Source organism: Mastigoproctus giganteus, chromosome 3 (genome assembly GCF_048544385.1).
Source record: "Mastigoproctus giganteus isolate SK-2022 chromosome 3, ASM4854438v1, whole genome shotgun sequence".
NCBI lineage: Eukaryota > Metazoa > Arthropoda > Arachnida > Uropygi > Thelyphonidae > Mastigoproctus > Mastigoproctus giganteus.
The window spans coordinates 204,559,372-204,571,646 of NC_143577.1; the positions used below are offsets into that span (position 1 = coordinate 204,559,372).

Below are 12,275 nucleotides of genomic sequence, written 5' to 3' on the forward strand. Positions count from 1 at the left end.
TTGGGGGGGGATACACAGACTAAAAGGTTAACAGTGGCTGCAGGCAGAGGCAAAAGTGATTCTTGCACTGCTTATATTAGAATGAGCAGCAGCATGGAAAGCAAGACAATGGAGATTTCCAGGACTGTTGGGAGTCATCGTGGAACAAATAAATCCATGGGCTGTGTTAGGGTAACTAAGTTGTTGTTGTTGTTATTTTGGTTTTTAGGAGCATTACCAACTAAGGCCATATTGCTCTGGGGATATGTGGTGGTCATTCCTTGACCTTTCCGCATCCTCCGTACTTTGGTGGTCATGGGCTCGAACCCCAGTCTAATCAAGAAGCGTGTGCTATGCACTGCTGCTCCTCCACACCTGCCTACAGAGGTGCCAGGGGTAACTAAGAGTTGAAACAGGTGCATGTATACTTGCATGTACACCAATGCTAGGAGTATAGTTAATAAATTTGATGAGCTTGAAGTGCTAGTCAAGACATCAAAGGCGTGTGTTGTTATTTGGTTTTTAGGAGCATTAGCAACTAAGGCCATATTGCTCCGGGATATGCGGTGGTCATTCCCTGACCTTTCCGCATCCTCCGTATTTGGTGGTGATGGGCTCAAACCCCAGTCTAATCAAGAAGCGGGTGCTACGCACTGCTGCTCCTTCCCACCTGGCTACACATCAAAGGCAGATATTGTTGGGATATCAGAGACATGGAGTCCCACAATATAAGCAGTGTAGAATTGGAATTTGGGTAGTACAATGTGTACAGAAAGGATAGACAGGACAGGAAGGGAGAAGGGGTTATGCTGTTAGTTAAGAAACACATAAAATCTAAGGAAGTACATCCAATTGATGTTGGTGGACAATGCAATGTTCAGTCTGTTTGGTGTGAAATAAGCACTGGGAAAGGAAAAAGAGTAGGTGTGTGTTATAGGCCTAGCGAATCTGATGAGTATAATGAGCAATTGTGCAGAGAAACAGAGTGGGCCAGTAAATCAGAATGTCTTATAATGGGGGATTTTAACTTTCCAGATATTGACTGGAACTTGTGGGTTGGTCACTCGCATGCTAGCAAGACTTTTGTCGATTTATTGGAGAATGTTTTCTACAGCAACATGTTCGGGCGGTAACCAGAGGGAGTAATACCCTTGATCTGATTATCAGCAGTGATTATTCATGCATTAAGAATGTGCAGAAAAAGGAACCACTAGGTGACAGTGATCACAGGGTACTGACGTGGGATTTACTTAAAGATGCAACTGCCATCAAGGATAAAGGGAAGGGAAGGGTTTTTGTTTTCTCAGACAGTATTAAATTCTATATGGTGGAGACCAACTGATGATGTTACCAACAGCAAATTCAAAATGGGAAGCATTCAAAGAAATAATCTTGGAAGCTACTAGACTTTTCATACTAACTAAGAAATATTGATCAAGATTTAGCCCTAAATGGATGTCAGATGAACTAATGAGACATATGGCAGAGAAGAAAAATGCACGGGATGCATATACGTTATCAGGCAACCCAGAAGCCTATGGCAGATATAAGCTTGTCTGCAATCAAGTCACAAAGGAGGTTAGGTAGGCGAAGGCAGATTACGAGAAATCTTTGGCAGAGGACACAAAGAAAAACAGCAAATAGTTCTTTGCTTATGTAAATCTAGAAGGAAAGAGATGAATCAGATTGGACCACTTAACAATGATGGGTTGACTATTGATGAACATGCTCAGGAAGCTGATAAACTGAATGAGTATTTTGCATTTACATTCACACATGAGCAGTATTTCAATGAGAGGAATGCCAGAAGTTTATCAAACTTTAACAGGGAGCCAAGTGATTTTGTAATAACTGAGAGCAAGTGGAGGAGAAATTATTGAAGTTAAACATAAGAAAGGCACCTGTGGTTGATGGGATCTATCCAGTTATATTAAAGGAGTCAGCAAAGGAACTAAGCAAACCTTTAGCCATAATTATGAAAGCATCCTTGGATTCAGGGGAAGTCCCCACAGGCTGGAGATGTGCAAATGTATTCCCAATTCACAAAGGGGGGGGGATATAAGGATGACAAGTAACTATAGACCTGTTAGTTTAACTTCTGTTCCGGGGAAAATAATGGAGTCACTGGTTAAAGAAGCATTGCAGGATCATCTAGACAAGACTGCAGTAATAGTTAAGACACAGCATGAGTTTGTTAAAGGGAGGTCTTCTCTGACTAATTTGATTGGATATTATGATGTGGTCACAAAGGAACTGAATGTCAAAAATAATTTTGATATCATATACTTGGATTTCAGGAAATTTTGATACTGTTGCTCATGGAAGACTGCTGTACAAATTGGACAGGTATGGCATTAAGGATAAGTTGCTACAATGGATAAAGGGATGGTTGAGTGGGAGACGACAGAGAGTGGTAATCAATGGATACTGCTCTTCGTAGACAAATGTTATTAGTGGAGTTCTCCAGGGTTCAGTGCTGGGCCCATTGTTGTTTTGTGTATTAATCAATGATATTGAAGAAGGTATATCAGGATTAATGTCCAAGTTTGCAGATGATACAAAGGTTGGCAGGGTTGTTAACAACAGTAAAGACAGTATGCTACTCCAACTGAATCTAGAGAAGTTGGGCAAATGGGCTGAGAAGTGGCAACTGAAGTTTAACATTGACAAATGCAAAGTACTGCATATGGGTAGCAATAACCCAAGAGAAACATACCAACTGTGTGGTACTACATTCAGGGAGATGGAAAGTGAAAAAGATCTGGGGGTAATTGTGCAGTCAAATATGAATTTCACTGGTCAGTGCAGACAGGCTTCCAGGGCAGGTCATGGAGTCTTGGCAATGATATAGAGGAATTTTTCTAGCAGGGACAGGGAGGTGATTATCCCATTGTACAAGGCAATGGTCAGGCTGCACCTACAGTACTGTTTACAGGTCTGGAGGACCTCATTTTAGGAAGGATGTAGAGTTGCTAGAAGGAATACAAAGAAGGGCAACAAGATTGGTGAGGGGAACAGTGCAGATGGGCTGCTAGGGCAGGTCATAGAGTCTTGTCAATGATATATAGGAATTTTGCTATACCTATATATCATTATCAGGCCACACCTAGGGTACTGTGTATAGGTCTGGAGGCCTCATTTTAAGAAGGTTGTAGAGCTTCTAGAACGAGTACAAAGGAGGGCAACAAGATTGGTGAGGGGGAACAAAGGATTGCTCTTACCAAGAAAGGCTTAAATTTTGCAAAATGCTCCACCTGGAGAGTAGGCACCTGTGAGGTGATCTTATTGAGGTGTATAAGGCCTTGAATGGGTTGAGCAAGCTGAATGCTGATGGGATTCTTCCTCTTACTCAGATTAAGAACCTGAGGGGGCACAGATTGAAATTGAGGAAAGACAGTTGTAGAACAGATGTGTTGAAATTTGACTTTAGTCAGTGGAAGTTGATAGCCTAAATAAATTTAAGGCTGAGCTGGACAGGCATTTGGAACAAACGGAGGGGTGAAATGGGAGGTTTTTTTTTTTTTTTTTTTGGCTGATGCTGCATAAGCTTACTTTCTTGCATCATATGCCTCTACTAATGCTAATGCTAAAGATAATATAAAGAAATTTACCTGTCATAAATGATTTCCAGGAAAAGCTGCTTTCCAAAAACATTTTTGCATGGGTGACAAAAGGGCTACTGGGATCTTTAAGAGCACTTATCTTTACTCCATATGCACAAAGAGCAATGATATCTATACTATAGGCACCAAACAACCTGATAATAAAATATGAAGAATTTTAAACTGAGAAGATAAATAGAATATATGATACGTGCATGCACAATTCCAAATTTGAAATTTTAAAGGAAAATACACACTTGTTTTAAACGAATCAGTAATATTTCTTTTTGAAATAAAAAATAATGGAAGGGGAAATATTAAATATTTAAATTTATTCTGTCTATCTCCCACTGTCCCCATCTCACTCCAACAAAGCACCTAATTGCTTCAAAGGAGAAGAAAAAAACTATTCTTGAAAAATAATCTATGCTTATTAGACTATAAATAAATATAGCATGTCATAAGCAGGTCTGATTGTACTGAAGCCTTTGCTTTATGCTCTGACATTCCGTGCCAAAATGTTTAAAAGCTGAAATCAATCTATCTCTCCATCCACATAAGAATATATAGGAAATAATTACCTAATTTTAAAACCCTGTAATTCATGAAAGAGAAGACTTTGGAAGATTATGTGCAGTAAGTTTACCTGCATTTTAAAATGCATATAAACTTTTAAAAGTTTTAGTGCTTTAAGTTTTTGTGTGCACATCAGTCACACAGTGGCATATTATACTCTGTCTTTTCTTACAAGAAAATTCCAACCTGCCTTCGGCCAACTTTATAAGGAGTTCCCACTCTGGCAGACCAGCACTCATGCTGACCTTGAGGTTGTTTCTATAATCCACATTCATGTCACAGTATTAAATTATCTACCTCCATGCCTGGGAATAGGCTCAGGTAGCAGGCAAAACACCTCCCATATGTTGGAGGCATTAAATATACTAAAATTATAACAACTAGAAAATATATCTTTATTTTTACCATATCTTTAGCATCACACATGCAGTGGAAATTTAAGCCTCTACAGATCACATAACCCTGGGGTCATTACAACAGATAAATAGTGGATCCTCAAATGGGCGTAAGCATCAGCTGCTCATAATTTCCAAATCCTCCATATCAAAATACAGTAGGCTATGAGAGAATCCGAACTAGGATTGACTCAGCAATGCAAGCTGCTACTGCTAAAATGCTGATTAGTGATATCATTCGTCTAGACATTTGAGGACTCTGCCAGTGGACAATTCTGTAAATCATACATTTTATACCATCCACTCCTTGCAAGACCACTAAGTAGTAACTATGCAGATTTCTCCCTATCCAGATACTACAGGAGATGAAAACCTTAATGCTATCCTAAAGACTCTAGTCATGGATAAAATAAAGAATCCCCTCCAACAGTTTCTCGCTACTACAATAATCCAGGATTCCTCCACAGCTTGACCAGTACCTTAGTGTTTGTTTTCAGTTCATTTCTGAAGATTAAATGTAAAAAAAAAATTGATAGTCATTAAAAAAGTTGATGACATTGTAGGGCAGTATCTTTTAAGGGCACAAAAGGTGATATTGTACACGTTGGCGCTAATGACATTAAGAGTAGGAGGTCTGTGAACTTAACAAGTACAGGTCAATGCTGAAAAAAAAAAAAAAAGTCATGAGTTAGGGTTAAAATCAAAAGTGTCTGCAATTCTGCCCAGACACAATACGAAGGAATATATGATAATATCCTCGTCAATCATTTTGCCCCTGGAAAGAGTATGCAAAGCACATAGGGTAGAATTTTTCTCAGCGTGGACAGTGCTTTTTAACAGAAGAGAATGTTTCTACTGGGATAGAATACATTTAAATAGAAAGGGTACAAGAATATTTGCTGATGCTATCGAGGCAGTGTTGGGTTTGTTGGAAAACTATTGGCTTGAGAGGATTCACAGACTAATAGATTAACAGTAGGACAGGCAGAGGTAGAAGTGATTCTTGCACTGCTTCTATTGGAATGAGCAGCAGCCTAGAAAGCAAGTTCCTTGGGATTTCAGGAAATGCTGGGAGTCATGAAACGAGTAAATACATGGGCTGTGTTAGGGTAACTAAGAATAAGAACAGGTGCATGTATACTTGCAAGTACACCAATGCTAGGAGTACAGTAAATAAATTTGATTAATATGAATTATTAGAGCATCCTTGGAATAAGAGAAGGTCCCCAAGGATGGAGACATGCAAATGTATCCCCAATTCACAAAGAGGGATCAAAGGGTGACATGAGTAATTACAGCCCTGTTAATCTAACTTCTGTTATGGAGAAAATAATGGAGTCACTGGTTAAAGAAGCATTGCAGGATCATCTAGACAAGAATGCAGTAATAATTCAGACAGAATGGATTTGTTAAGGGGAAGTCTTGTCTGACCAACTTCATTGGATATTATGATGTAGTCACAAAGGAACTGGATGCAAAAAATAAATTTGATATCACATACTTGGATTTCAGAAAATCTTTTGATACTGTTGCACGTGGAACACTACTATACAAAGTGGAGCAGTATGGCATTAAGGACAAAGTTGCTACAATGGATAAAAGGATGGTTGAGTGGTAGAAGACAGTATGCTACTGCAACAGGATATAGAAAAGTTGGGCAGATGAGCTGAGAAGTGGCAACTGAAGTTTAACATTGCCAAATGCAAAGTACTGCATTTGAGTAGCAGTAACCACAGAGAAATGTACCAACTGTGCAGTAGCACACTCAGGGTAGTGAAGAATGAAATAGACCTGGTGGTAATTGTGCAGTCAGATATGAAGTTTACTGAGCAGTGCAGACTGGCTGCCAGAGCAGGTCATGGTGTCTTGTCAATGATGTATAGGAATTTTGCTAGCAGGGATAAGGAGGTGATTATCCCTTTGTATAAGGCAATCAAGGTTGAAGAGGGGATAAATGGGGTGCTCTCACCAAGAAAGGCTTGATTTCTGTAAATTTCACCATCCAGAGACTAGGCACCTGCGAGGTGTCTGATTGAGGTGTATAAGGCCCTGAATGGTTTGAGCAGGCTCAATGCTGATGGTGTTTTTCCTCTTGTTCAGATTACAAACCTGGGGGGGCATAGACTCAAATTGAGGAGAGACAGTTGTAGAAAAATGTGCAGAAGTTTTCCTTTAGCCAGCAGGTAGATGGTTGCTGGAACAGACATCTATCTGTTTTTGTTGAAGTTGATAGCTTAAATAAATTCAAGGAAGAACTGGACAAACTTTTGGAGCAAATCTGAAGACAGAAATATTTTTATTCTAAATTTATCATGTAACTAAATATTGTAGCTAATGTCCATAAATTAGTTAAATCTGTTATACAGAAGCAAATCTGCTTTATGTGTTGCCCTAATAATCTATTTTAACCAAGCAGTATTGACATCTCAAAGGTGCCCCTTGAAAATAATGTTCCCACGTTTTAAACCTTATGCACCATCACGTATCTCATATATTGTGAATACAGTTCATTAATAGGTTGCCAGGTTGTTCACTTGCAGTACCTACTTTTTCATTGATGAGATGTGAAATAACATGAAGGAAAAAAAAAAAAAAAAAAAAAAACCCAGCCATAGGGGTTATAGCATGCATTTAAAATAAAATGCAATATACTTCACCCTTTGGAACCAGTGTTTTTTATTTTTATTTATTTATTTGGAGTGCAAGTGAAGCGAAGTACATCCATAACATAACACTGATGCGGGCTATGTCGTAAAGTTACTTGAGAAATGGAAGAGTTAAATTAATTGCATTATGGTGTAAATATTGCATTTAGTTCAATGTAAAATATTAGCAATTTCTTTCAATAGTAAAAGACTGGGGAAGTGTTCACATATGAAAGTAGTAGTAGTGGCATGTGATGCAAGAAAGCAAGTGTATGAGCTTATTCAGCATTAGCCAAAAAAAAAAAAAAAACACACCATTCCAGTTCCTCCTTAAATTTATTTAACCTATCAACTTCCAAAACAACAGATGGAAGTTTGTTCCAGCAATTAACCACCCGCTGGCTAAAGGCAAATTTCCGCACATCTATTCTACATCTGTCTTTTCGTAATTTGGATTTATGCCCCCTTAGGTTCGTAATCTGAACAAGTGGAAGGATCCCATCAGAATTCAGAATGCTCAACCCATTCAAGGCCTTATACACCTCAATCAGATCACCGTGCAGGTGCCTAGTCTCCAGCCACTGCAATTTGCAGAGCTTAAGCCTCTCTTGGTAAGAGGATCCTTTCAATCCCCTCACCAATCTTGTTGCCCTTCTATGTACATGCTTAAGCAAATCTATATCCTTCCTAAAATGAGGCCTCCAGACCTGTATGCAGTACTCAAGGCATGGCCTGACCATTGCCTTATACAGAGGGACAATCACCTCCTTTTCCCTGCTAGCAAAATTCCTATATATCATTGACAAAACCCCATGACCTGCCCTGGCAGCCTGTCTGTATTGCTCAGAAAACTTCATATCTGACTGCACAATTACTTCCAGATCTTTTTCATTTTCTACCACCTTAAGTGTAGTACCACACAGTTGGTACGTTTCTCTGGGGTTACTTCTACCCATATGCAGTACTTTGCATTTGTCAAGGTTAAACTTCAGTTGCCACTTCTTAGATGTTATTTAAAGGAGTATTGATCTTTCTGCTTTGAGAAAGTGAATATCGATTAAGGTTACTGAATTATTTAAGTATTAAATCATCCCATATGAATAAAGCCACGGTCTGAACAAAATAGGACCACAGGACTGCACATTTAAAATTTGGTTGGTGCAATTGGATATACAAATCTGCATTTGTTTGATATGTCAATTAGGAATAGGATAACAAACTATTTGTGGAACCTGTATAAAGAGATAATATGAATTTTATTTGCTTAACATGAAAATGAGGCTTGAAATGGAACAAAATACTGAGAGTAATATCCTGGTTGTAAATTTATACAAAACTGGATCTCTAGTAATAAGTTATTACAAGGCCTATTGGGACTCCTGTTAATCTGATTGCTAATATATAATATTCATAGCTATATATAATATACATTGGAAACAAAAACCCATGGCTATATTTTTAATTAAGATTAAAAAACTTACTTATTACAAACTATTGGTTGTTTTTTTTCCGATGCTACCTTGATGCTTTCAAGAACGTTATCTACACATTGCAGTATTAGAGGCACCATCTAGATTTTTTAAGATATATTTTTGAAAAAAAAAAAAATAATAAATAAATAAAACTTGTATTATTCAAAATATTAACAACATTAAATATTAAGCAAACTAGTACAGAAACAGATTAAAGATTTATATTATGATCATATTTGTATAAGTGGGTAGTCATGGTCAAATTGACCACATTGGGTTTGCAAGATTTTTACAGTTTCTTTAAGTTTAAAAACAGCCATAACTGCATGATAAATCATTCATTTCATCATGCCCTTCAATGCTTGTTTTATCAACTTCTCGGAACTACTTATAAATACAATTGTTGATATGTTTTCTGGTAATCCTGCTGTGGTAATTCCACAGCAGGATTGCCAAACCTCATAAGAAAATAATTTTCTTATAATGAAAATGACTTAACAGTAATTGCGCAATCTGACACAAAATTCTATTTTAGTGTAGACAGGCTTGCAGGACAATATATGGCATTTTATTTATGATGTACAGGAATTTTGCTAGCAGAGACAAAGAGATATTATGATTCCATTATGAGGGAGAGAGAGAGAGCGCGAGAGAGAGAGAGCGCGAGAGAGAGAGCGCGAGAGAGAGAGCGCGAGAGAGAGAGCGCGAGAGAGAGAGCGCGAGAGAGAGAGAGCGCGAGAGAGAGAGAGAGCGAGAGAGAGAGAGAGCGAGAGATCAGTTCTGTGGGTAGCACAGTTTTAAGACCTGTGGCAACCTGGCTGGCAGGGTTGTTAATGATAGTAAAGACAGTATGCTACTGCAACAGATCTAGAAAAGTTAAGTAGATGGGCTGAGAAGTGGAAATTATAGTTTAATACTGAAAAATGCAAAGTACTACATATGGGTAGCAGTAACCCAAGAGAAATGTACCACTGTGTGGTACTACACTCAGGGAGGCAGAGAATGAAAAAGACCTGGGGGTAATTGTGAAGCCGGATATGAAGTTCTCTGAGAAATGCAGACGGGCTGCCAGAGCAGGTCACGGGAATTTTGCTAGCAGAGACAAGGAACTGATTATACCTTTGTATAAGGCAATGGTCAGGCCACACCTTGAGCAGCATCTGGAGACTAGGCACCTGCGATGGTAGATCTGATTGAGGTGTACAAGGCCTTGAATGGTTTGAGCAGACTCAATGCTGATGGGATACTTCCACTTGCTGAGATTAAGAACCTGAGGGGACATAGGTTCAAATTGAGGAAAGACAGTTGTAGAATAGATGTGCGGAAGTTTGCCTTTATATATCTTTATTGTATACAAAAGTGGTATATACAATACATCCTTTGCAGCAGCAATGCCAGAGGTTTTACACTGGCTGGTGGACAATAGCCTTGGGGGGAGGGAACACATCGAAGTTCGGGCTCATCCCCCAGAGCCAAAAATATAATCAGTGTCAGATTATTTACAGAATATTATGCTTTTGACAGATTTACAATGTATTAATAAAGATATTAATAAATATATTCATATATTCTTGACTTTATTTGCAACTCATTCATAAAGACATCATACTTTGAACATTATTTACAATATATTGGGCATTATTATGCTGCCCATATCAATGTGCAGTTAATTATGCAGCCCGTATTAATGTGCTCTTAAGGATCTGTCTTCGGCACCTCCGATCCTTTGCAAACCTGCAGAGGTCGGTGTCAATTGATTGGATTATGGGGAGCATCTCCCTGGGGAGAAAAACGGTCACAAAGAGCTAGTCTGTTATAGTGGGCTGTGAGCATGGGAGCTGACCTCAGTCCGGGTAGAGGGATTCTCCAGCTACACAGTTCCCAGATGCTTGGCTCCGAGACCATTCCGGTTGTCATTTTGGAAGTGAGAACAAGACAGTTTTCCAATCTGGAAGTCGGGTAAAATTTAGTGAGATCGCCATTGCAGTTGTCCTTTGCTAGGGTGGACAACGATGTTTATGAGTGATCCAATGAAGGAGCCACTATTCGGCGGAATACATGTGCTTGATGTTGGCAGGGGATGTGGACCCCCATATTTCCAAGGCATATAATATGACAGCGTATACCGAGGTGTATACGTACCAACGAGTCACATCCAGATCCCTAATGTAGAACAGTTGTTGTTTGGTGATCCAGCGCATTTGACAGAATTTTGTTATGAGCTTGTCAATGTCGGGTTGAAGCTCAGTTTATAATGAAAGACAGGTAGTTTAGCCAGTGGGTAGTTGATTGCTGGAACAGACTTCCATCTGTTGTTGTGGAAGTTGATAGCTTAAATAAATTTTGAGCTAGATAAAAATTTGGAGTGATCGGATGGGTGAAATGGGAAGGGTTTTTTTTTTTTTTTTTGGCTGATGCTCTATAAGCTAGCTTTCTTGCATCATATGCCTCAACTAATGCTAATGTTAACTTGGTATAGGGATTTAATGCTTTGAGAGGCTTGACTAAATTACATAATGGCAACCTTTTGTCTTTCGCAGGCAGAAACTAGAGGACATGTACTCAGATTAAGAAAGGATAGCTGTAAACTTGATAATGAAAATTTGCTTTTAGCCAACATTGTTTAACTGGTGGAATAAACCACTAGAGGGATTATGCAAATATAAGTAAGGGTTGAAAAGATAACTGTATGAAACCAAGCAACTTTTCTTTTTTTTTTTTTTTTTTTAAAGCCGAGACTGAATAAACCTGGCTTCCTTGCATGATTTGCCTTTATTAATAGAAGGCAGCACACAACAAATGGATTGAATAAGTCACCTGTTGCTAAAGTGTTATATTGACCAAAAGTGAACAAATTATTTGCACATGCACATGTTCCAGAGCATGTTTTTCAGATGATTTCTGTTCATAATCTCTCTCTCTCTCTCTCTCTCTCTCTCTCTCTCTCTCTCTCTCTCTCTCTCTCTCTCTCTCTCTCTCTCTCTCTCTCTCTCTCACATCCTATTCCCACCACAAGAAGGAGTTTTGAATCCATCAGCCATTATCCTGTTGTTTTAATACAAATGGTGACACAGAACAAAACTCACTCTATTTCAAAAAAAAAATTATATATACACACACACATACATACAGTGGATTCCGGTTATTTGGGCAGCCGTTTATTTGGGGAAAATCTTAAAAAAACAGAACCCAATGAGAAAATAGCCAGGGTTTACTTCGCTTAATTGGGACAACATGCCATTTAATCGGGGCAGAAGACCGCAGCACTGGAGATTACCCTATGATTGTCTCCAACCATACCATGTGATTTGGTCCGATTTTGGGAGGTCAAAACCATAAAACAATTAGCAGTCATCTGTTTATTGGGCTTTTCTGTTAGTGCAATCTAATCTATCATAAATGGATAGTAAACTCTATCTTATTAAATTTGCGATAATACCGACAGCTGGAATTCTGTGGGTTATTATGGTGAAATGTGTTTACACTTCCATGAAATCTTCAATCATATAAAAAAATTAATTTTCAGCTCTTCATTCCTATTTTTAAAGCTTTGTAACTTGTCTCCGTTCTCACTTGCAGTATCAAGTTACTTGCAATTTGTGTGTG

General features: G+C 38.6%; 1 protein-coding gene across 1 annotated transcript in view; it reads right to left on the minus strand.

Annotated features, from left to right (window-relative positions):
* LOC150088619 (cytochrome P450 3A5-like) overlaps positions 1 to 12,275 on the minus strand; it is a 158,859-nt gene that overhangs the window by 49,068 nt on the left and 97,516 nt on the right. Inside the window, exons 5-6 of the mRNA XM_090370270.1 lie at positions 8,679 to 8,767; positions 3,591 to 3,736 (exon numbers count right to left, since the gene is read on the minus strand). Of these exons, the coding sequence (XP_090226396.1) occupies positions 3,591 to 3,736; positions 8,679 to 8,767 (235 nt within the window). The remainder of the gene's footprint in view (positions 1 to 3,590; positions 3,737 to 8,678; positions 8,768 to 12,275) is intronic.